Source organism: Trichomycterus rosablanca, chromosome 16, assembly GCF_030014385.1.
Source record: "Trichomycterus rosablanca isolate fTriRos1 chromosome 16, fTriRos1.hap1, whole genome shotgun sequence".
Taxonomy (NCBI): Eukaryota; Metazoa; Chordata; class Actinopteri; order Siluriformes; family Trichomycteridae; genus Trichomycterus; species Trichomycterus rosablanca.
The window spans coordinates 27,918,124-27,943,673 of record NC_086003.1 but is presented as its reverse complement, the minus strand read 5'-3'; the positions used below and the strand labels follow the sequence as shown (position 1 = coordinate 27,943,673).

Genomic DNA, 25,550 nt, shown 5'->3' with positions numbered 1-25,550 from the left:
TTGGGCTTTTAAGGGTAAAAGGTGAATTATAACAATCAGTGTTTTACCTGCAACCAGAGTTTAATAAAGAGCTAGCTGTTTAGCACTGGATTCTGCAGTCTCAGTTATTTCTACACGTATTTCCAGTAAACCTGGGCAGCACTGAACTGTTTCCCTTCCTTAAAAACAATTATGCAGGTTCTAAGGGTTGTGCAAACCCGAGGGACCTCTTCAAAAATCATTTTATCTTATAAAAAAATAAATGTCTTTATGATGGCTTTAAACATCTTTGTTAAGACACCACCAAATGATAATCTGCAAAGTATATGAAGACAGATAAGGTCATAACACATGGAACATAGAACATGAGCTGCCTGACACATGTGAGAGATTCAACTTTTCAGAAGACAAAGACTTTGTCATCATGTGCAAATATTTATTTAATATTTTTCGATAATTAAGACGCATGCTTATCAAAAGGGTGGAAAAACATTCTGCACTCATAAGTGACCACCAATAAACATGATCAGCTGTTAATAGAATAAAAACCATGTACATTTAGGCTGTTAAACTACAACAGTAAAAAGATGAAACGCCCAAACAGCAAAGAGGCAAGAAATACACCTTCCATGCATACAGAAACTAGCTTTACTGATACTGAATCCCTGATCATAACTTTTATTTCATTACTTATTTTTTACTTTTGCTGATTTGAGTGCTGAAGAATTTCGATGTGTGATGCACGTTCCATCGTTTTCAAGTGGACGGTCCGGTACTTCCTCTTAAAATCTTTCAGTAAGCTCAGAGCTTCTTCATATTCTTTCCTGTATACGTCTCTGTTTCGAAGAACTTCATCTGTTTTGAAAAAAAGAAAGCATCACAATAGATGTTTAAACTTTAAATAAAAGAGAAGTTCAATTCCAGAAAAGTTAGGACAGGATGTGCATTCCTGATAAAATAGAAAGCAGTGATTCATAAATTCTCTTCTGGTCTGTATTTAAGTTTCCATTCCAAATCTGATGCCTGCAGCGTGGTTTTACAAAGTAGGACCAGGAGGAGCATTAGCATGAAGTTAAATCACCTTTCCTTCTAACAGAACTTTATAATCATTTAGTGACTGAGGACACGGGTTGATATTTTTAAGGCTTGGTCATCGTAGTTTGCTTATTAATAATATGTCAGCATTTGTTGCCCCAAAATTATGATTTATATGTCAGCATTTATGGAACTTTCACCAATCCAGTACCAATTTCACTCCACCTTAGCCGAAAAGATTTGGTGCCATTTCTGGCTGTTGTTCACTGTGCACTGTGCTCTGTGCTCTGAGCGTGACTGACAGAGATGATAGAGTTTTTAACAAGACATGAAGTTCAAAAGTCAAGAGTAAAGCTGTTTAAATTTAAATCTAGGGTTTATATCACCGTTATGATACTAAACAGAGAAATACAAGAACGTGAACGATGCAGAGCGTCACATCTAAAGCTTCACTAACTAAACTGCAAACCAACACAGACTTTTTATAAAGTTTTACACATCCAGGACTGGAGCAGTTAAGATCAGCTTTGTGGTATACAAACAGCAACAGCACTTTGTGTAAAGTTAATGTACATTTTGTTCACATCTGTTTTCAAGAAAGTTGATTAAATAGTAAAATAATGTTGATGTTTTTTCTCTGCCTGCTTTTCATTTTCTTAACAGTAACAGCTGATCAGAACTGTAAAATTTAGGCAATAAAAAGAAATATTATTAATATTGAGCAGAATGAAGTTCACCTTATTGGTCTGGCCCTTCACAACAGTAACAGTTTCTTATGTGCCCCCTTGGAAAATGTAATTGCCCACCCCTGAATTACAGTCTTAATTTGCTTATATGGCTGCATCAATGAACTGTGTTCCCTGTCTTACATGCATCACAGAATCATGTCGGTTTTTAGTGCAGTTTCGGATGAGGTCACTGAGTCGTTTTTTTAGACTTGTGTATTATGCACTCTGGATTTCCATCCTACAGTCAGCACAGAATTTTACTGGATCCTGCTGTGCACAGGTATTAAACGTGTAAATCCAAATAAAACAGGTTTCACTGTGTATTTGGATGAGATGATTTATGGTAGCGATTTACACATAACACAAATATACACACACAATTAAATTCTACAGTATTGCACAACCTGAGAGAAGTCCCCGTCTTACCTAATGGAACTGTACTTATGGCTTTAATTTCTTTTATTTCTGCGAGCACTTCTTTCATTTTCTCTCCATATGGGTTCCATGGTTTCACACGTGGCAGATTTCTGATCTATAAGAATTACAAAGCAGATTTGCTATTAACTGTTTATATTAGAGATATTTGACAGCACTCCTAAATGCAATCCTAACTGTCCAGATATAAATAATTACAATTATGTGTAAATATTTGAACAGGATTACTACAAAGTACAATCTAAAACATCATGACAGAAAGGTTTAAAATACATTCCCTTGCTAAACATTGTGCAATATCATATCATTTACAGCATTTAGCAAATGCTTTTTTAGGGCCCAACAGTGACAACCTGGCAGCGGTGGGGCTGAAACCAACGCTCATTTAATTATTAGTCCAGTACCTTAACCGCTAGGCTATAACTGCCCTATCAAATCAAATCCTATCATCATCTCTCATGACTTTTATTCTAGTAATATAGAAATCCATGTACTACACTTCACTATGTATAGACAGATCTTACCGGCAGTCTTCACTTCAATATCATTTAAATACAATTATGTTAAATTGCTAAATAAACTCAGCATCTCAGACTGGGAAAACAGCTACTAAGGTTAGTTTAAAGACTAGTTAAAACACAAAGCTCTTATGTATGCTAATGTCAGAAGACATTTGGTCCTATTTGTGCTTGCTGTTTTTTTGTAAAAGAACACTTTTTTGAGTGGGGGTGCACAAATTCTTAGAGGAAACGCACAACATATTGTATATGATGTAATATACATAATATATATATAAATATATTTATTCATTCACTGTCTGTTTTACCACTGCTTTATCCTGGTCTGGGTCGCGGTGGACGCGAAAGACAGGAAACATTATTTCTGGCTAAAATACGTACATGCATTTCAGCGTTATCACCAGCAGATGTCGCCAAAACAATGAAGTACGATGTGATTATAAATAGCGACATCTGCCTGTAACGCATTAAAATTGCATGTTTATTGTAAAATTCATTCGTTGCTCATTTTTAAATAAACCAGTTCATCCTGGCCTGGGTTGCTGTTGGTCTGAAATCACCCATAAACTCTGTGTGCTAGGCAAAAATCCACCTGCAGACAGATTCTGCAGTAAAAACAGAATACTCTTGTATTATTGAGCTAAATTATGTCCGTAGAGGCTGGCAGGGTGGCGTGAGTGATGAATTGTGTGGGTGTGCGATGCCAGTAAATATCCCTGGACAAGGGGTATTCCTGTGCCCAGTGTCTTTCTGTTTAGCAACATTATCCTTTGTTTCCTAAGTAGAATTAAAGCTTCTTACTCTCTTCTGGTGTTCTCTGTATGGTTTCTGAAGACGATCAAGCTTTGCTCTGGAGTCTCTGTACACCAGCAGGTTCTTTAGTGTTTGTTCCAGAACTCTCACTGACTGCTGGATACCTGATTAAATGAAACTGAGTCAGTATTTTAAACACGACTTTAATAACACTGTAGTGATAAAATAAAAGTCTACGCTTACCACGAGGCACGGTCAAGTCCGGGTCCGGGTTATCATCCAGTAGAATTTCATAACCTATCAGTTTGGGTGGGCATTGTTTAGCATTCTCATGTTGGTTTCTTTCCTCTGTTGTTTCTGTTGTTTCTGGATACTCGGGTTCGATCAGGTTATTTATCTAAATAGTGTGATTAAGAAAAGCAGGAAATAAAGTATTTACAACACAGAGGAATTTCCTTATTGCTAGATCACTCAGTAACCTGAGAAATGTCTGCATGTTCATTTAATTATCTGATTGGCCAGGCATGTGGCAACAGTGCAATGCAAATAATCACACAGACACGGGTCAAGGAACTCAGGTAAAGAGTTACATCTAAAATCAGAGTACAGTAAAAGTAATTTGATCCACTGTTCCATCTATTCAGCAAAACATTGATTATAATAAAGAAAGCTGCAGTAAAATCACCTCTGTTACGAAGAACGCTTCCTCAGTTTCCTTCTCCACACACTCAGATATACTGGTTGCAGTGATGTCGGTACTGGGTTGTGGCGAGGGAGGCAGTAATACATTACTGGATCCGCTCTCTGACAGCAGAGGACTGATGTTTCCATTCCCAGTGTTTGTGCCGGAGCTATCGAAAGTGAACTGGGATGCTGTGATCAGGGGAACCTTTGGTACCTTCGGGGTTACAGTTTGTACCTGCATTTATAGGATGCATTTATGAGTTTATGGTTAAGCATGTAGCAATTATCATTCATTCATTCATTTGCACTGCCTGATTTATCCTAAGGATCTCAGAAGGCCCAGGGTCACCCAAAAACAGTAGATACAAGGTGGCAACACATCCTGGACAGGGAAGCAATCCATTGCAGAGCATCCCTCAGTCATCTAATTACTGACTTACTCATACTAGGGACAGTTTGGAGTAATTTGGAGTCGCCAATCCACTTTCTGCATGTTCCTGGGAGGAAATCATCTCATGAAATCTCAGCCATCACTGATGGTAACTGCTATTAAAACCTGTCTGAAGCTGTTAGTGTTTCTACATAAAATGTGGATAATAATAATAATCATTTGAGATCAGATTCTTGGTGTAATTCATAATACTAAAATAATTTCTTCATAATATTTAATGCTTAAACACTTGCCAGCAATGGATGTGACTGAAGCATGTAAATTTGTCCACATACAGTGGGGCCAAAAAGTATTTAGTCAGCCACTGATTGTGTAGGTTCTCCTACTTAGAAAGATGAGAGAGGTCTGTAATTTTCATCATAGGTACACTTCAACTATGAGAGACAAAATGAGAAAAAAAAAATCCAGAAAATCCAGGATTTTCAAAGAATTTATTTGTAAATTATGGTGGAAAATAAGTATTTGGTCAATAACAAAAGTTCAACTCAATACTTTGTAACATAACCTTTGTTGGCAATGACAGAGGTCAAACGTTTCCTGTAAGTCTTCACCAGGTTTGCACACACTGTAGCTGGTATTTTGGCCCATTCCTCCATGCAGATCTCCTCTAGAGCAGTGATGTTTTGGGGCTGTCGCTGGGCAACACGGACTCCACAAATTTTCTATGGGGTTGAGGTCTGGAGACTGGCTAGGCCACTCCAGGACCTTGAAATGCTTTTTACGGAGCCACTCCTTCGTCGCCCGAGCGGTGTGTTTGGGATCATTGTCATGCTGGAAGACCCAGCCACGTTCCATCTTCAATGCTCTCACTGATGGAAGGAGGTTTTGGCTTAAAATCTCACGATACATGGCCCCGTTCATTCTTCCTTTAACACGGATCAGTCGTCCTGTCCCCTTTGCAGAAAAACAGCCCCAAAGCATGATGTTTCCACCCCCATGCTTCACAGTAGGTATGGTGTTCTTTGGTTCTTCTTCTTCCTCCAAACACGACGAGTTGAGTTTTTACCAAAAAGTTCCATTTTGGTTTCATCTGACCACATGATATTCTCCCAATCCTCTTCTGGATCATTCATATGCTCTCTGGCAAATTTCAGACGGGCCTGGACATGTACTGGCTTAAGCAGGGGGACACGCCTGGTACTGCAGGATTTGAGTCCCTCTCGAAGTAGTGTGTTACTGATGGTAGCCATTGTTACTTTGGTCCCAGCTCTCTGCTGGTCATTCATCAGGTCCCTCCATGTAGTTCTGGGATTTTTGCTCACCGTTCTCATGATCATTTTGACCCCACGGGATGAGATCTTGACCCCAAGGGAGATTATCAATGGTCTTGTATGTCTTCCATTTTCTTACAATTGCTCCCACAGTTGATTTATTCACACCAACCTGCTTGCCTATTGTAGATTCACTCTTCCCAGCCTGGTGCAGGTCTACAATTTTCTTCCTGGTGTCCTTCGACAGCTCTTTGGTCTTGGCCATGGTTGAGTTTGGAGTCTGACTGTTTGAGGCTGTGGACAGGTGTCTTTTATACAGATAACGAGGTCAAACAGGTGCCATTAATACAGGTAACGAGTGGAGGACAGAAGAGCTTTTTAAAGAAGAAGTTACAGGTCTGTGAGAGCCAGGAATCTTGCTTGTTTGTTATTGACCAAATACTTATTTTCCACCATAATTTACAAATAAATTCTTTAAAAATCCTACAATGTGATTTCCTGGATTTTTTTTTCTCATTTTGTCTCTCATAGTTGAAGTGTACCTATGATGAAAATTACAGACCTCTCTCATCTTTCTAAGTAGGAGAACTTGCACAATCAGTGGCTGACTAAATACTTTTTGACCCCACTGTATCTATGGCCATGTAGTGTATATTATTCTTCTTTTTGTAGAAATACAATAACAATCACTTAGTCACACCCTAGCAACCACCTGTAATATAAATATAAATGCAATCCACCAAGTAACACAGTAGCACCTGCCTAATACCACAACATTCACTTTTCAACACATTTACAACCACCTTAAACACACTACCCTATTAACCACCCAGGATTTCACAGCAAACACCCTAGCAGCCACCAGGTATATTGTAGCAACCACCTAGAAACAAACTAAAGCACAACTGCAGTTACTTAGGAATTATTATTATGTACAAATATAAGAAATGTACCACCTTTCTTTTTGGATTAACAGGGAGCACAAGGTGTGGTTTCACTTTGCTATCAGGAGGCTTCTTACGGGTTATTCTGATACCAAATCTGTCCTGGAGAAACCAGGCCAGCAATGGTGGGTCACCTGAATGAAAAAGTAATGCAATAAAATAAAACATTGAGAGATGATATAATATTTTATAAATGCCAAACGTTGCCTGGTTTTGAACAGCAGAAAATATTTTCTGCTAATAAATAATAATAATAAAATTATATAAAGCACTGTAATCCTCAAAAATCAGATTGTAGAAATATGCACACTAGGAACTTATCCAAATCTACACGCTTACTTGCATGGACTGCATTTATATACAGTATGTTGATGCTTTTTCACCATAAAAGCCTATAAAATGGCATTAGGAATTAACTTTTGGACATGAATACATTGGAGATTGGAGATACAAAATTATCCATGACTGTGTTTGACATTAAACTTGTGAACTGATGAACCTTGTGTAATGTGTAACTACCGTTTCTGTCATGAATGTAACCAAAGTGTAAAACATGACGTTAAAATCCTGATAAATAAAACTAACTTCCTTTAATGAAATAAAAGATCTGCTGCAGAGGTTGTGTTTGCTTTCATTTACTTCAATTGGCTGCCAGACTTTGATTTGTTTCCCCCGTAAGGTGACGTTAATAGCAGTAAATAAGATGCGTACCACTCCTCTGTGTAGTCAGGGGGTTCGAGTGAATTATGAGCTCACTGAGCAGTGGAAACAACGCCAGCGCCAGCAGCGCCTCCTCTTCTAATATCTACAAAAACAAAATCATCATCATACATTTTAAATCTAAAGAGAGAACGTTCCTGACAGCCACCAGCAGATGATCTGAGCAGATGATGAACTGACCTTATTGTTGGCCAAATTTAGATACTGAAGCTGTGGAAATGGTGGACGTAAATGTTTAGAATCTGTCCCACTGTCATTGTCCTTCTAAAAAACAAAATAAGGAGGTTAAAATACTGTAGATGTATTTAAATGTTATGACTTGTTATGAACTCCTGTATACCACCTACACCAGTCTCTTCATCAATACCCTTTTGCCGGTCTGATTCAGGACCAGAGATATCTACAATCAGAGGAACAGAGAAGAGAATAAATGCAACGTTGACCTTTTGGAGAACATACCAAACTTACTCCAGTAAACATACACTGTGTTGCGTTGGTGTCTCTTGTCCTGGAAGCTGTTTGCATTGGTTGCAGGTACGGAACCTCTGAGATGTCATTTCCTTCTAAATTTAAATAATGAAGCCTAAAAAACACAAAGATTAATAATCAGTAATAACAGGGTCGCATGGTAGCACAGCTGGTGATGTTGGTTCCGCAGTTGTGTTCAGTCGTCATGATACATCCCTGTGTAAAGTTTAGCATGTTCTCGCTATCTTTGCATGGGTTTGCTTCAGGTTTTCAAGTTTAGTCTAAATGTACATAACACAGGTCAAAGTATTTGGTTTGTTCTCCTGTTAGCTGTGATGACAGCATGCACTCAAGCTGGTCTGGACTCCACAAGTTTGGGCAAATTTCATGATCCATGTTACCCTGGGATGATTTCACAATATTCCAAACAGCATCCTGTGATGTGACTTCTAACTAATATTATTTCTAAAACACCTCGAGAGCCGTAATGGGCCACAAATGACCCGTGGGTCGTAGTTTGGACACCCCTGCTGTAGAGGAACGTCTATGACAATCAGCACATCTTGATCTTCTCTGTCTTCAAGTAGTTGTTGCAAAGCTTTTAGGTTTGAGATTTGTAATGAAAATCAGTGTACTAAATGTAAGATAAATACAAAATAGAAGCATGGTCTTGAAATTTTGGCCTTTGCTATACAAATGTTTGCTCAAATATTCTAGCATTTGGATAGAAGATTAATAAATACATCCTTAGCATGAAGACAAGACAAACCTCTTAAAATCAGCCAGACAGGTGAAGACGTCAGGAGAGGACAGTTTATTATCATCCAGCATCAACACTTCAAGAGTCTGAAACAATGAGCTGGAATGGTTCACCCTGCTTAGAAAAATACATCAGTGAGATGCTGCAGTACACCAAACATGTACAGACATTACAGATGAAAACATAAGCCAGTAAAAAACATTTACGGTTCATCAGGAGGGCTATAAGGGCCAGCCATGTTTGATGGAAGGTTGTAAAGATTATTTCCAGTCATGTGAAGCACCTTTAGACGTGGTAGCAATCCAACTGCTAATATAGCATCGCCGGACAGGTTATTATAGGACAGATCCAACACCTAACACAAAATGTGTTTAATGATTAACACAGATATGACAATGTTTAGTACTAGTCTTTTGGAATTCATTCGTTTATGGACAAACCAGGTAAAATACCCACTTCCAATCTAGGAAAATGTGCAGCATGAACCTCCAAAGTGTAGAGACGGTTCAGAGACAGTTCCAGCTCCCTCAGTGCAGGAAACCCACTGAATGACTCTAAAAAACAGATCATTTTCAGTCAAGTATGCAATTAAATCACATCAAACTTTATTAAATGGGTTTTATGATTTATGGCTGTGCAGTTCATTCCTAAAGACTTCATTTGAGTTGAAATGGGTTTGGTCGGCACCGCAGGAAGGGTCTGCGTTCAATTCCTCAGTCGGACGAGCAGGGCCCCTTTCATTCCTGAAATCATTTGTTCAAACACTTGTCCACCAGTGCTAAGTAGACAGGACAGTATCGATAGCACTGCTAAGGTTCCAGTTCGGTTCTGCTGTGCCACCTGAACACCTCATACTTTATGTTAAGTTTTATCTTAATTACAGATATAGGCACACCAGCTGTTGGTTTACAGTATACTAAAATAAATGCTTTATATTGTTTTTGTGAATCACTTTGAATATCATTAATACCTCTGCTTCATCAACAAGACATGCAGGTATGTTTGTATTAAATGTATTACCGAGGGTTAAATAGTTGTCAGAAGCATTGATGTATGCAACACTGTCAAATTCCTCACAATCCTTCAGTGTGACCTGTCAAAAAAAAGAAAAACATAAATTCAATTCTATCTATCTATGTCTGTCTGTCTATCTATCTGTCTATCAGTCTGTCTGTCTGCCTCCCTATCTATCTATCTATCTATCTATCTATCTATCTATCTATCTATCTATCTATCTATCTATCTATCTATCTATCTATCTATCTATCTATCTATCTATCTATCTATCTATCTATCTAACTATCCATCCATCCATCCATCCATCCCTGTCTGTCTGTCTATCTATCTCTGTCTATCTGGATAACCAAGAAAGCAATCATTAAAAGTCTTACAGACTCAAGTTTTCTTTCACCGATGTCCACAGAGCAAAGATCAGACGCTCTTTCCACACAATGCAGCACCATCTAAAAACACAATCATTTATTAAGCACAGTAAACAAACATTTGACATTTTAAACTGTAAATCCACTAATAATGCATTAAACCACTTCAAACATACATGGGGACACATTTTTGGAAAATGGGGATTCAACCCTTCCTAAGTAATTTAAGCATTATGTACGAGTGCATTTTTATCCTAAAATACGGTAACGTAATCAGAAAACGTTACAGTATTCTTTTAGGGTTGATACATGCAGTTAATTTACAAGTAGCCTAATTGACTCACCTTTACATTTATGATTGTAATTGTGATTTAGTTACTTGAAAGTGAAACTGTTATGTTTACCCGCTGCATTTTATACATTGTTAATAGGCAAAGAAATCTGATAGTAATTCTTACCAGCTGTTTTCCATCTAATGTGTTACCAGTAATTTTCTGTGTGCTTCTCTTAGAATGTTCAGATTCAGTCTGAGCAGATGATCCTGTGTGAAGTTCTGCTGATGATGCTAGTTCTGGCATCCTGTACCTGTACCTGTCCTCCACACTGCTTTTGTGGGCTACCAACCAGTGTCCTGCCCCTTCAAAGTAAAAAGTATATACTAGCCTAGTCAGTGCCATACATTTAATAGTGACTAACAGTTTAGTTATCTTACCTGTGGAGCAGTCACTTGTATTTTTCCATATATTACAAACCTCAGTTCCAAAAAAGTAAAGACAGTTTGTGAAATGCAAATAGAAGCACAAAGCAGTTATTATAAAGATAGATCAACAGACAGACAGACAGATAGATAGGCTAGATAGATACTTTATTTATCCTGAAGGAAATGATTTTCAGTAGTTGAACAAAAACAAAAGAAAAAAGAACTAATACAAATGTACAATCTGTATAAACATATACAACATACAAGTAAATATGCAATTGTGCGTCTATATATATATATATTTATGTAGTAGAAGTAGTAGTATAGTTTAGATAAGATTAGATTATGCTATTATGCAATTCTATTTACATATGTATTACATTATTTTAACCCCACATAACTAATCATTTGGAGATAATCAATCGTTCTGGACTCCATGCAGACCAGTTCAGCTTTGATATTGTGCAGAATATGACTTATGCATATTAATTGCAGTGCACAACCATTAATGATATTAATGACCACTGCAACTTTACATTAGTTCATTTTTACATGCCAATACATGCAGTCCATGTAATGTAATAATTAGTACCTTCTTTATTCTGAAGAAAAATTGGCCTTATTGGAAAACAGTTTGTAGGAAAACTTTCTCCCGTGTCAAATTTGTAGACTCCTAAACCAGCCATTTGTTTAGCACAGATTAAAACGTTTATACAAATATTTTAGACACCAACTGATACGGTACCATAACACATAACGCATGTGTATTATTGACTGGTCTCCAAGCAACAACACGAAACATCTCTGGGAGTTGTAGTACATTAATATAAGAATGTAAATAAACAACTCTGGATTATTCACATTGCAATGCAGAGTTTACGGCCATCATTTTCAAATAAAAATGTTTTAGTTAATTATAATCAATTCTTAAATAACGATGTTTTTTGTCCAATTACATTAGAACGCGTCTATTGGTTGCTGTTAGAAGACTACATTTCCCATGATGCAATAGATCAGCGACTACTGCACTTCTGCTAACGCTGCACCTGTGTTTGCTTCAGAAGTAGAAGAACCATAAATCCAAAACTAGGTAAATAAAACGAAATTGATTTAAAATTAATGTGCAGTTAGATGTATTTTGTGATCAAGTTAATTTATTATCGAACGTTTGTTTGACATGCTGTATAAATAAACTTTTCCGCAGTATGTCGTCCGTTATCGGTCTGGTGTCGGTTCATTTAACGTTGTTAGCTAAAGTTACCGTAATCTGCTTTATTTTCTTATGTTGTTGTAGTTATATATTTCAAATAATCAAAACCAACAACCGAGACATTATTGTAATTTTGTTAAATCTGGGTTTGTACTTGAGTTAAGAGTCGGACTCAGAGTCGATTCTCAAAAGAGTCGATTCACAGGTTTCATTAATTTTGAAACAAGAACCGATTCGGACGCTATGGAGTCGATTCCTAACGGTCTATGCGCCGCGCCCTATATACTGGTGGGCTGTGGGCCTTGAGTTTGACGTGTCTGCATTACACTATGTTGTGTTTTTCAATTGGAAAGATCACTTTATTCTTATAGTCCCACTTCTCTATACCCGGGGGCGTGCTCACATTCTCACACATTCTTATAGTCCCACTTCTCTATACCCGGGGGGCGTGCTCACATTCTCACACATTCTTATAGTCCCACTTCTCTATACCCGGGGGCGTGCTCACATTCTCACACATTCTTATAGTCCCACTTCTCTATACCCGGGGGCGTGCTCACATTCTCACACATTCTTATAGTCCCACTTCTCTATACCCGGGGGCGTGCTCACATTCTCACACATTCTTATAGTCCCACTTCTCTATACCCGGGGGCGTGCTCACATTCTCACACATTCTTATAGTCCCACTTCTCTATACCCGGGGGGCGTGCTCACATTCTCTCACATTCTTATAGTCCCACTTCTCTATACCCGGGGGCGTGCTCACATTCTCACACATTCTTATAGTCCCACTTCTCTATACCCGGGGGCGTGCTCACATTCTCACACATTCTTATAGTCCCACTTCTCTATACCCGGGGGCGTGCTCACATTCTCACACATTCTTATAGTCCCACTTCTCTATACCCGGGGGCATGCTCACATTCTCACACATTCTTATAGTCCCACTTCTCTATACCCGGGGGCGTGCTCACATTCTCACACATTCTTATAGTCCCACTTCTCTATACCCGGGGGCGTGCTCACATTCTCTCGCATTCTTATAGTCCCACTTCTCTATACCCGGGGGCGTGCTCACATTCTCTCACATTCTTATAGTCCCACTTCTCTATACCCGGGGGCGTGCTCACATTCTCACACATTCTTATAGTCCCACTTCTCTATACCCGGGGGCGTGCTCACATTCTCACACATTCTTATAGTCCCACTTCTCTATACCCGGGGGCGTGCTCACATTCTCTCACATTCTTATAGTCCCACTTCTCTATACCCGGGGGCGTGCTCACATTCTCACACATTCTTATAGTCCCACTTCTCTATACCCGGGGGGCGTGCTCACATTCTCACACATTCTTATAGTCCCACTTCTCTATACCCGGGGGCGTGCTCACATTCTCACACATTCTTATAGTCCCACTTCTCTATACCCGGGGGGCGTGCTCACATTCTCTCACATTCTTATAGTCCCACTTCTCTATACCCGGGGGCGTGCTCACATTCTCACACATTCTTATAGTCCCACTTCTCTATACCCGGGGGGCGTGCTCACATTCTCTCGCATTCTTATAGTCCCACTTCTCTATACCCGGGGGCGTGCTCACATTCTCACACATTCTTATAGTCCCACTTCTCTATACCCGGGGGCATGCTCACATTCTCACACATTCTTATAAGCCCACTTCTCTATACCCGGGGGCGTGCTCACATTCTCACACATTCTTATAGTCCCACTTCTCTATACCCGGGGGGCGTGCTCACATTCTCACACATTCTTATAGTCCCACTTCTCTATACCCGGGGGCATGCTCACATTCTCACACATTCTTATAGTCCCACTTCTCTATACCCGGGGGCGTGCTCACATTCTCACACATTCTTATAGTCCCACTTCTCTATACCCGGGGGCGTGCTCACATTCTCTCGCATTCTTATAGTCCCACTTCTCTATACCCGGGGGGCGTGCTCACATTCTCTCACATTCTTATAGTCCCACTTCTCTATACCCGGGGGCGTGCTCACATTCTCACACATTCTTATAGTCCCACTTCTCTATACCCGGGGGCGTGCTCACATTCTCACACATTCTTATAGTCCCACTTCTCTATACCCGGGGGCGTGCTCACATTCTCACACATTCTTATAGTCCCACTTCTCTATACCCGGGGGGCGTGCTCACATTCTCACACATTCTTATAGTCCCACTTCTCTATACCCGGGGGCATGCTCACATTCTCACACATTCTTATAGTCCCACTTCTCTATACCCGGGGGCGTGCTCACATTCTCACACATTCTTATAGTCCCACTTCTCTATACCCGGGGGCGTGCTCACATTCTCACACATTCTTATAGTCCCACTTCTCTATACCCGGGGGCGTGCTCACATTCTCACACATTCTTATAGTCCCACTTCTCTATACCCGGGGGCGTGCTCACATTCTCTCGCATTCTTATAGTCCCACTTCTCTATACCCGGGGGCGTGCTCACATTCTCACACATTCTTATAGTCCCACTTCTCTATACCCGGGGGCGTGCTCACATTCTCACACATTCTTATAGTCCCACTTCTCTATACCCGGGGGCATGCTCACATTCTCACACATTCTTATAGTCCCACTTCTCTATACCCGGGGGCGTGCTCACATTCTCACACATTCTTATAGTCCCACTTCTCTATACCCGGGGGCATGCTCACATTCTCACACATTCTTATAAGCCCACTTCTCTATACCCGGGGGCGTGCTCACATTCTCACACATTCTTATAGTCCCACTTCTCTATACCCGGGGGGCGTGCTCACATTCTCACACATTCTTATAGTCCCACTTCTCTATACCCGGGGGCATGCTCACATTCTCACACATTCTTATAGTCCCACTTCTCTATACCCGGGGGCGTGCTCACATTCTCACACATTCTTATAGTCCCACTTCTCTATACCCGGGGGGCGTGCTCACATTCTCTCACATTCTTATAGTCCCACTTCTCTATACCCGGGGGCGTGCTCACATTCTCTCGCATTCTTATAGTCCCACTTCTCTATACCCGGGGGGCGTGCTCACATTCTCTCACATTCTTATAGTCCCACTTCTCTATACCCGGGGGCGTGCTCACATTCTCACACATTCTTATAGTCCCACTTCTCTATACCCGGGGGCGTGCTCACATTCTCACACATTCTTATAGTCCCACTTCTCTATACCCGGGGGGCGTGCTCACATTCTCACACATTCTTATAGTCCCACTTCTCTATACCCGGGGGCGTGCTCACATTCTCACACATTCTTTGTTCTCAAACTGATTTCATCAAGTCATAATCAACTAGGACATAGTCCAGTCTCTTTCTACTGCAGTCAGCATACATGTCAGCTGACCCGTACACACTAGGGCATTCTTAACTTATCTGCTCCATTCTTTACACAGTGACTTTGCTTAACCCTTTGTACAGAACATTCTTTGTCTTTGGCCTTCATTATATCATAATCAAGTTTCACATTGTCCATCTAATAATCTTACAACTGTTGCTGCAGATTTATCAGCTGCACATTTGTGCTGTAAATAATTCGTTTTACCCCATCCCATATGCACTCCACTGGATTCAGATTTGGTGTCTGGAAAGCCACTTGGATACATTTAACACTGGTAAATGATATGCGTGTGGTGCTTGCCTCAGGCTGACATGTCCAGACCAAACAGCCTTGCCAAAAATACTGTGCTTTGTCCTATGCATAGTCTCTCTCCTTTTTATTTTCTAATAAATTGCTAATATTGAAATGTCTGCAGATTTATCAGCTGATTTATCAGAATCACTTTATTTCGCCAGGTATGTTACACATACGAGGAATTTGCTTTGGTGATGCACACAATGATACACACAACAGTCCACACAGTAGTACAAACAATACACATAATAGTACAGATAATTACACATGTATGACATGTAACATAGAACATATTTAACAGACCCGACAGCACACGGACTGTTAACCAGGATTTACCAACATTTGCCCAAGAGAACAACTTTGGTTAAGAAGTGTGACAGCTCTGGGGAAAAAGCTGTTAGCGTGTCTGGATGTGTTTGTTTTTATCGTCCTGAGTCTTCTGCCAGATGGAAGAGTCTGAAAAAGGTGATGTCCAGGATGAGAGGGGTCTGCTGTAATTTTGCCGGCATGCTTCAGCACTCTGCTGTTGTAAATGTCCTGAAGCGTTGGCAGACGACATCCAATGATCCTCTCCGCTGTCCTGATTATACGCTGGAGTTTGGCTCGTTCATGTGATGTTGAGGAACCAAACCAGATGGTGATGGATGATGTAAGGATGGACTCTATTATTGCTGTGTAGAACTGGATCAGCAGACTCTGTGGCAGGTTGAATTTCTTCAGCTGTCTCAGGAAGAACATTCTCTGCCGTTTTAAATAATCTATTTTACCTTATACCAAATGCACTTCACATTACCTCAGGCTGCCATGTCCAGACCAAACAGCCTTGCCAAGAATACTGTGCATAGTCTCTCTCTCTCTCTGAGTGATGGCTGATACTAATCTGAATCTGATACTAACATTTTCATACCAAGTCCATTTCAAAGAAACACAACAAGCAAAACGTCACATGCTCTTATGCAGTGCTTCCACAGTAAAGCAGTCCGATAACACAAATCTGCTGAAAGAACAAAGTTTGTTTTTTTATGGATAAGAGCGTTAGTAAGTAGATCTTAGTGATGAAGGTTTTTAATCGTCTTTTGAAGACAGTGAGAGACTCAGATGTTTGGACAAACAAGGGAATGGCATACAACGATCAGCCATAACATTAAAACCACCTCCTTGTTTCTACACTCACTGTCCATTTTATCAGCTCCACTTACCATATAGAAGCACTTTGTAGTTCTACAATTACTGACTGTAGTCCATCTGTCTCTTTGCATGCTTTGTTACCCCCTTTCATGCTGTTCTTCAATAGTCAGGACTCTCCCTGATCCATGAGTGGATCCACTTCGAGTGGATCAGACACAGCACCGCGGCTGGAGTTTTTAAATACCGTGTCCACTCACTGTCCACTCTATTAGAGTCGGTCGTCTTCTAGACCTTCATCAGTGGTCACAGGACGCTGCCCACGGGATGCTGTTGGCTGGATATTTTTGGTTGGTGGACTATTCTCAGTCCAGCAGTGACAGTGAGTGGACACGGTATTTAAAAGCTCCAGCAGCGCTGCTGTGCCTGATCCTATCATACCAGCACAACACACACTAACACACCACCACCATGTCAGTGTCACTGCAGTGCTGAGAATGATCCACCACCTAAATAATACCTGCTCTGTGGTGGTCCTGTGGGGGTCCTGACCATTGAAGAACAGCATGAAAGGGGGCTAATACATTTAAAGACAGGAATTCAATGAAACAATGAAAACACGTGAAATAAATCTTATCAGATTGCATATTAATTTTGGTTGTTTGTTTTTACTGCTAGGAAATATGGGGAATAACCCTCGGGCACGTCTAGCAGATCCTTAAAAAACAACTTTATTCAGACAAGAGGAAAATGGTGTAACGTACAGAATCCCAGCGTTAATCTTCATCAACGATGGCCAGACCTTTCTGGCTTTTGCTGAGAAACGTAAATCTCCCCGAGATTCTGATGCCCTGTTCCTGGTCATGAGGAGGGGAACGAGACACAATGGGACCATTCAGGTGATTTCTTTTGATGTGTTGCTTTGATTTTGCAGCAAAAAAATTGATCATTCATAAAGAAAGAAAATAAAGAAAACGTCTCTCATTTCAGTGGTCACAGGCTCAGGAACTCCGCACAGCTTGCTTAAAGGGACGAGAAAAGAAAAATCGCACCATGAATCCGTGTCCCGTCTATGAGACGGGAACGCAGACGCTCTTCCTGTTTTTTATCTGCGTGCTGGATGGTGCTACCGAGCGGGAACAGATTTCTTCTGGTAGAAACAAGGCTCGATTGTGTTACGTCACTAGCAAAGACTGCGGACAGACCTGGAGCGACACGACAGACTTGACCGAAAGCGTGATTGGACAAGATATCCGCAACTGGGCCACATTCGCCGTCGGGCCTGGCCATGGGATTCAGATGAAAAGTGGCAGACTTATTATTCCAGCGTATGTTTATTATATTCATTGTAGATGGTTTCATTTTGGCCGTCCACTGAAGGTGAGGTCACATGCTTTAGCGTTTTATAGTGACGACTGTGGCAGCACTTGGCACGTTGGAGAAAAAGTGATCACTGAATCTTGTGAGTGTGAGATGGCAGAGATCATCGACCAAGAGCGTACCAGTTATTTATACTGCAACGCCCGGAGCACTAAAGGTCAGAGAGTCGAGGCACTGAGCGCGACCAGCGGAGAGGCTTTTGATAGAGATCACTTGGAGAAGAAGCTAGTCGAGCCAGATCATGGCTGCCAGGGTAGCGTGCTGAGCTTCACCGCACCCGAGCAGACCGAGAACCGTTCAGGTTCAGAAACGAAGTCGTGGCTCCTCTATTCCCATCCAACCAACAAAAAGAAGAGAAAAGATCTCGGGGTTTATCTGAATCGGTCTCCTCTTAGAGGCGTGGGTTGGAATGAACCGTGGATCATCTATCACGGCCCCAGTGGATATTCAGACCTGACGCAGTGTGAGGAGACGCAGCAGCGCTTTGCTTGCCTCATGGAATGTGGAAAGAAGAGTGAAGTTGAAGAGATAGCCTTTGTAGAGTTTTCACTCAATGATGTGTTGAATAATTAATTATGAAAAACAACGCATTAAGATTTTATGTAGGCTGACTTGTACTTATTTACTAACATTTTGTTCCGTTCTTTTCCATTAGGCACTTTGGTTCTAACAGGTTTTAGCAGATTTGTGTTCTTTGACTGTTGTTTACCTAAACTTGAGAAATGAAATGTTCACTATAGAAGCACTTCTGTAAGTCTGAGCGTCTGCTAAATGCTGAAAATGAAAATGTAAATGTAGATTTTTACCAGTGCCATTAAGGTTATAATGTAAACACTAACCCACTAACCCACAATCTAGCCACTATTGGTGGGCGATATGGCCTTTAAATAATATCACAATATGTATAAGAACACTTTTTTAACAAGTTTATTTTAAAACCACTTTTGTCTTGCAGACACTAAAAAACTCATATAAAAACTCATATCTCTATATGCTTTTGAGAAGTGGCGATATACGATACAATATAAACTTAAAGTACAATGGCACGCCACTGCTCGTATTTTACTAATGACAGTGTTTATATTATGTATTATAACAGGCTGTATTTGTACTCATATTAGCAACATTTATATTAAACAAACCAGCAGAATGTAATTTATACTCCTTTTTACTTCAAATAAATGAGCATAAAAAAATCCAGAAAACGTGTAATATTTGATCATGCTTTTTGTTTGCAAAATGAAAGCACACGGTAAACAGCAGCACCGCGACCCAGATCAGCCTCACAGCAGTAAAAATTCATAACCGCGGCTTACCTTGGAGGCCATCTTGTATATTTCCAGAATATAAAAATCCATATTTAACTGAGTTTATCCACCTAACTACTAAAAACTGTCTTAGATCATTTAACCTCATTTATTCTCTCGGCTGTCGCGGTTGAAAGCTGAAACTGGTGATTCGTTCACTTATCCGTCAATTATACAACAACCAATGACGAGAGAGATTCCGGCACAAAAATTACATTCAAAGCTCTGATTGGTTTATACATCTGAATCAGGGGCGGCACGGTGGCTAGGTGGGTAGCACTGTCGCCTCACAGCAAGAAGGTCTGGGGTTCGATCCCCAGGTGGGGCGGTCCGGGTCCTTTCTGTGTGGAGTTTGCATGTTCTCCCCGTGTCTGTGTGGGTTTACTCTGGGTGCTCTGGTTTTCTCCCAAAGACGTGCAAGTGAGGTGAACTGGAGATACAAAATTGTCCATGACTGTGTTTGATATAAACTGATGAACTGATGAACTCGGACAGGCAGCGGTGAGACGCTGCACACTGCATTGGAATTTCCCCACACGTGTTTTATTCAGTAGTTTTGTAAAAACAACAATCCTCTTTTTAATAAAAAAAGGCATGAAGGTTTTTTTATTTTTCATTATTCTACATTCTCGTCTTGTTTATCTACCCAGTCCCACACGTGCACTGATCCATCCGAAGCTGCCGACAGCAGAGTTCTCTGCCTCTGTGGGTGCCAGACGTGAGTAGTAACCACGAGAGGGGTGGCGGCATTTATCTTCTCTTCTCGTGACATCTCATGACCACGATGTATGAAAGTGGGCTCGGGGTGCTGCTCCGGGTCAGCAGTCCAGCTCACTGTGTCAAAGACTCGCATGTGTCCGTCAAATCCTATAAGACAAAATGTTAACAATGTTATTTCAGTTATACATACAGTGGTGTGAATAAGTCATTACTATCCTACTGGTTGCCTGTTATTGCACATTTGTCACACAGAGATTCACTGAAGGACTTTGCATTTTATTTATAGGCGACTTTTAAAGCACTCAAGGGCACCTTACATCTTACAGAGCAGTTAAACAACAATACACAGACAATACAAGACATACAATTAAAATTGAGCAATCAAGTAAATTAATCGTAGGCTAGTTTGAATAAGTGAGTCTTTAGGTGGGATTTGAAGGTGGAGAGGGAATCAATAGTTGATTCAAAAGAAGAGTAAGCAGGAACAGAGAGTGATAAATGCATAAAAAGGAAAAAAAGAAGCTAACGGTGTTATGCAGCTGAACAATGATCCAAAACAAAAACAAACTCACATCTGAAACCCTATACAGATGCTGTGGTAAGACCGAACACCAGCAGTGTAAAAAATCTTACCTGAAACTGCTAGATGACTGTCCAGAGCTGGCGCCCACGTCACGGTCAGGAAGTCACTCCCGGTAACATTCAGATTAAGCTGAGCCTGTTTAACTGGCGCACTCGGGTTTCTCAGATCAGACACAATGACCTGTCCAGTGGAGGAAAGTCTTGCTGCCGAACAGGAAGCAGGATCAGACGAGGTGCCGTCCGTGTTCAGTCCAAACACCCAGTCTGACCCGTCAGCGCTCTCTTGCAGACAGTAATGCTTTATTGTCGGGTCTCTTGTGTCTCCCGTGTACAACGTGCCGTTACTCGCACAAATAAGAAACGTGTTGGCATTTACAAACTGCAGGCCGCTCACTGTATCCATCGAGTCTGTTCCTGCAAACGAAAAACGTGTTTTATTTTAGGAAAAAAGCTCCAAGGATGAGAGAAACAGAACATGCAAAGAACACAATCGCTAGACAGTTTAGATGGTGTGTGTTGTGCTGGTATGAGTGGATCAGACACAGCAGCGCTGCTGGAGTGTTTAAACACCTCACTGTCCCTGCTGGACTGAGAATAGTCCACCAACCAAAAATATGTAGCCAACAGCGCCTCGTGGGCAGCGTCCTGTGACCACTGAACTGATGAAGATGACCGACTCAAACAGCAGCAATAGATGAGCGATCGTCTCTGACTTTACATCTACAAGGTGGACCAACTAGGTAGGAGTGTCTAATAGAGTGGACAGTGAGTGGACACGGGATTTAAAAACTCCAGCAGCGCTGCTGTGTCTGATCCACTCATACCAGCACAACACACACTAACACACCACCACCATGTCAGTATCACTGCAGTGCTGAGAATGATCCACCACCTAAATAATACCTGCTCTGTTGTGGTCCTGTGGGGGTCCTGACCATTAAAGAACAGGGTGAAAGGAGGCTAACAAAGCATGCAGAGAAACAGATGGACTACAGTCAGTAATTGTAGAACTACAAAGTGCTTCTATATGGTAAGTGGAGCTGATAAAATGGACAGTGAGTGTAGAAACAAGGAGGTGGTTTTAATGTTATGGCTGATTGGTGTATTCTGACCGTTATGCTGAAAAACTACAAACAACAGCGTCACTGATGGTACGAGCGGGTCCATCATTACCTACTGCGTACTGCACTTTTCCCGAGGAGATCTCAGTCTGCTGAACATCACTGACCAGAGAGCCGTGCAGAACGGAAGCATCCCCGGTCACTCTGGCAGCCAGTTTTCTGCACGTGGCTGATGTGGCGGTACAGTTTATAACTCCAGTCTTCTTTATAACATCTGGATTGCAAAATTAGAAATTAAACTTTGTACAAGAAAATGCATTAATTAATAAGTAATTAAAAGCTAGTAATGAAAAACACTGAATAGGTACCGCTCTGATCACCTCCAATGTTCCACACCTGAAGGTTGGAACTGTGCTGCCCACTGGTCACTAGGCATCTTATCAAAAAACAAAAAGAGAAACAAATCAATGTAAAATAAATAAATCAATCAATCAATCGCTTGATCTCATTGTTCATACAGCACTGTGCGATTTCTCCAACAATAACCAAGCTCCCATCAACTTCATCTACAAAGTATGCAGGTAATTACAGTTTTCCCATTAAATTGAACTGCTGAAAAATTTTATTAATTTCTTCACTAATTAAAACAGAAGTATTTTCATCAAGTATTAAATTAGAAAACAAACAAGAGAAAATCATCGGTGAGTGTTCAACAGCTACAGGTACAAATACCTACTGGTATTCTTGGTATAGCTAGATCAGTAATCCCCATCAGTGTTCAACAGCTACAGGTACAAATACCTACTGGTATTCTTGGTATAGCTAGATCAGTAATCCCCAACCACCGGGCTGCGGACCGGTACCGGTCCGTGGGCTATTTATTACCGGCCCGCACAGAAAAAATGAATAATTAGAGTTTGCTAGAAAAGCGGTTTTCACTGCTTCTATTTGGGGTGTTATTGTCTAATTGTCACACCTAGGTGGAAGCAGCGTCTCGTTGCAGCGAAAAAAGCTCATTTTACATAGTTTGTGAGCAGTATTATTAAATCCTCCCTTCCCCGTCGGTCCGTGAAATTATATCTTATATGAAACCAGTCCATGGTGCAAAACAGGTTGGGAAACGCTGAGCTAGATGAACATTTAATGCAGCTGGAATGACCTGGAGTGCCTCTAATAATAATAATAATAATAATAATTTAAATTCATGTTTATAATTTAGAGATGACATGAGTCAGTAAGACCGGCTATAAGTCCTTATCCAAAACAGTTATGTAACAAAAATGGAGAGATACAGGAGACAAAAAAGTTAATATATAGACTACACTAGCAAATAAACGTATCAGAATAAACAGTACCGGTTTCCTACATGTCTCAGACACTTGACCTGCTCGTCACTGAATCCACCATGCAGCACCTTAAAGTCTCGCTCCGGACACAAACCCTGTTCAACATTATAGAAGAAAAATAAATCCAGATGAGAGAAAGACATGGTGTTAGGTTTTCATTACTTTCTGAGTCTGAGTTTCATCATCTAGCCAGATTAGAAATCTGGGAGTGATCTTTGATCCCACTCTGTCTTTTGAGCCCCATATCAAAAATACTTGTAAGGTAGCCTTTTCCATCTCAAGAACATTGCCAGGATCCGTCTCTTTCTTTCGTATGCTGCTGCAGAGATGGTTATCCATGCATTTGTAACTTCTAGAATTGACTACTGCAATGCTGTACTTCATGGACTCCCTGCTAGGGTTTTGAACAGGCTGCAGTATGTACAAAATTCAGCTGCATACTAGATCCTGGGAGCACATCACCCAAACTTTAAAACACCTACACTGGCTTCCAGTTCAATATCGAATTCAATATAAACTGTCGGTGCTGGTTTTTAGATCTCTACACGGCCTCGCACCTTCATATCTTTGAAGTCTGCTAACATCATATTCTCCAGCTCGGTCTTTTCGCTCTTCCACCTCGCATCTGTTAAAAGTTCCCCCCTCTAAATTACGTACATTAGGTGACAGGGCATTCGGGCCCCAAGTTGTGGAATAGTCTCCCTTTTGAGCTACGTGCCTGCTCATCTGCAGCTGTGTTTAAAACCCGTCTCAAAACTCATCTTTTCCAGCTGGCTTTTGGGTGACCCAGAACTGTGCCACATGTTTGGTGTTTCCATATTTGTAAATGTGTATTTTACTTATAATTTTTCTTAGATTTTTTTTATTTTTATTGTACAGTGTCCTTGGGTGTTATGAAAGGCGCTTTTCAAATAATTTATTATTGTTATTATTATTATTATTATTATTATTAAGGTAAATCAATACGTAAAAACACTGACGGTAAAAAATGTACCTGGTTCCCTTTTACATATAACTTAAGAGGCAAAAGCAGCTCAAGAATTTCACTTTTTGCAGAAGAGTAGCCTGCTACACAAATACCTACAACACAAACACATACAATTACCTGTTAATATTGTTAATACAATTTCACTGTATATACATTTTTTTAAATAAAGTTTTGAGGCTCCAGTTCATTTAACATGAGATGAAGCAGGTCACAAAAAAATACTTCACTTTTTTCATCCGTCCACTCGATCACTTTTGTTGGATGCTCCAGTTGAAATACATGCAGGTCTTTGTACCTACAAGAGAATGAATAAAGTGAACAGACCATGATTTTACTTTAAACATGTACATTATGCATGAACACACACAGTCAAAGGTTTACATACACATGTATTCCACTTAATACTATTAAAGACTTCTGCACGTTTTTGGGGTGTTTTTGCAAAGTCACCAGGGTCAAAAATACATACAGGAACACTGATAACAATAAAGGCCATAAATTTATATCCATTTTGGGGTTCTTTAACTGTGCAGTTCTTTGTGCTGAACCTGGACTGCACCCATTAGATGCCACAATGTAAATCACACATCTCACTCACATGCCTGTGAGTACAAAACACATGGAACAGTGGTCGCGACTGAGGGGGAAACAACCTGGAACCTTGTCTGGATGATCAGATGTTATCCTAGAACCACAAAAATCAGGTTTGCTATGAATTAAAAGCTCCTGGAACATGAGTGATTCTGTCCACAGTACTTAAAGGCTGCTATGCAAGTCTATATGTGGCACATGGAACTGTTAAGCTTGCTTGACTGTGGACAATGTCAGGTATGTTTCCCCAACCTATGTTTCCCTTTTAAGTTTTGCTTGAGAAGTTAAATAGATGACTTGTATTATTTTAATATAATTTATAGTTTATTGAAATGAATGCATTTTATCTATGAGCAATACTTACATGTGCAACGAGTCTATAAACCAGTCTTCTGATTCATCAGACGATAGATCCATAGTTTGAGCAAGAAGGCGAATTTATTTATAAAAATCTATTAATTTACGTGACTTTATACCTTATATTATTATGCTTATAGTTGCTGTTATTATTATTATTATACGTAGTTAACATAAACAGTAAACATTGCTAAAAAATAGTAGATTGAAACTGCTGCAGTTTAACAAGATTCAAATTCTCAATCAACAAACAATTTAGATAAAGTGCACTAGATAGGCTGCTTACGCTGCTGTAATTACACACACTACATAGTGTATATATGCACACTCGGGCTGTATTTGTAATCCAGCCGCGGATTTCCTTGCTGGTGTCCAAATGACACCACCCTCCCTAATCCCTACACACTTCTAAGTGCACGACGATTGCCCTGCATTGCATAAGCTACACC

At 40.4% G+C, this 25,550-nt stretch overlaps 3 protein-coding genes across 4 annotated transcripts; 1 reads left to right on the top strand and 2 right to left on the bottom strand.

Moving 5' to 3' along the window:
- Nucleotides 1-641: 641 nt before the first annotated feature.
- xrra1 (X-ray radiation resistance associated 1) lies at nt 642-11,527 on the bottom strand. Its single transcript, XM_063011675.1, has 17 exons — nt 11,361-11,527; nt 10,527-10,705; nt 10,078-10,149; nt 9,707-9,779; nt 9,143-9,240; nt 8,893-9,041; nt 8,696-8,800; nt 7,941-8,041; nt 7,806-7,858; nt 7,639-7,722; nt 7,450-7,543; nt 6,751-6,872; nt 4,134-4,367; nt 3,692-3,845; nt 3,497-3,612; nt 2,169-2,274; nt 642-834 (listed from the first exon to the last, which is right to left on the bottom strand). The coding sequence occupies exons 1-17, from the start codon at nt 11,452-11,454 to the stop codon at nt 677-679; spliced, it is 1,992 nt and encodes a 663-aa protein (XP_062867745.1). The 5' UTR covers nt 11,455-11,527; the 3' UTR covers nt 642-676.
- Nucleotides 11,528-11,813: 286 nt separating this feature from the next.
- neu3.1 (sialidase 3 (membrane sialidase), tandem duplicate 1) lies at nt 11,814-19,348 on the top strand. Of its 2 annotated transcripts, none has more exons than XM_063011698.1 (3): nt 11,814-11,858; nt 17,448-17,668; nt 17,760-19,348. In XM_063011698.1, the coding sequence occupies exons 2-3, from the start codon at nt 17,633-17,635 to the stop codon at nt 18,720-18,722; spliced, it is 999 nt and encodes a 332-aa protein (XP_062867768.1). In that variant the 5' UTR covers nt 11,814-11,858; nt 17,448-17,632; the 3' UTR covers nt 18,723-19,348. The 2 variants fall into 2 exon arrangements, with proteins under 2 accessions (XP_062867768.1, XP_062867769.1); XM_063011699.1 differs by lacking the exon at nt 11,814-11,858 and adding an exon at nt 15,904-16,293.
- Nucleotides 19,349-20,045: 697 nt separating this feature from the next.
- On the bottom strand, nt 20,046-25,161 carry wdr73 (WD repeat domain 73). The gene is made up of 8 exons (XM_063011697.1): nt 25,109-25,161; nt 24,381-24,448; nt 24,160-24,245; nt 23,175-23,260; nt 22,188-22,255; nt 21,932-22,093; nt 20,810-21,172; nt 20,046-20,323 (listed from the first exon to the last, which is right to left on the bottom strand). The coding sequence occupies exons 1-8, from the start codon at nt 25,159-25,161 to the stop codon at nt 20,073-20,075; spliced, it is 1,137 nt and encodes a 378-aa protein (XP_062867767.1). The 3' UTR covers nt 20,046-20,072.
- Nucleotides 25,162-25,550: the final 389 nt, after the last annotated feature.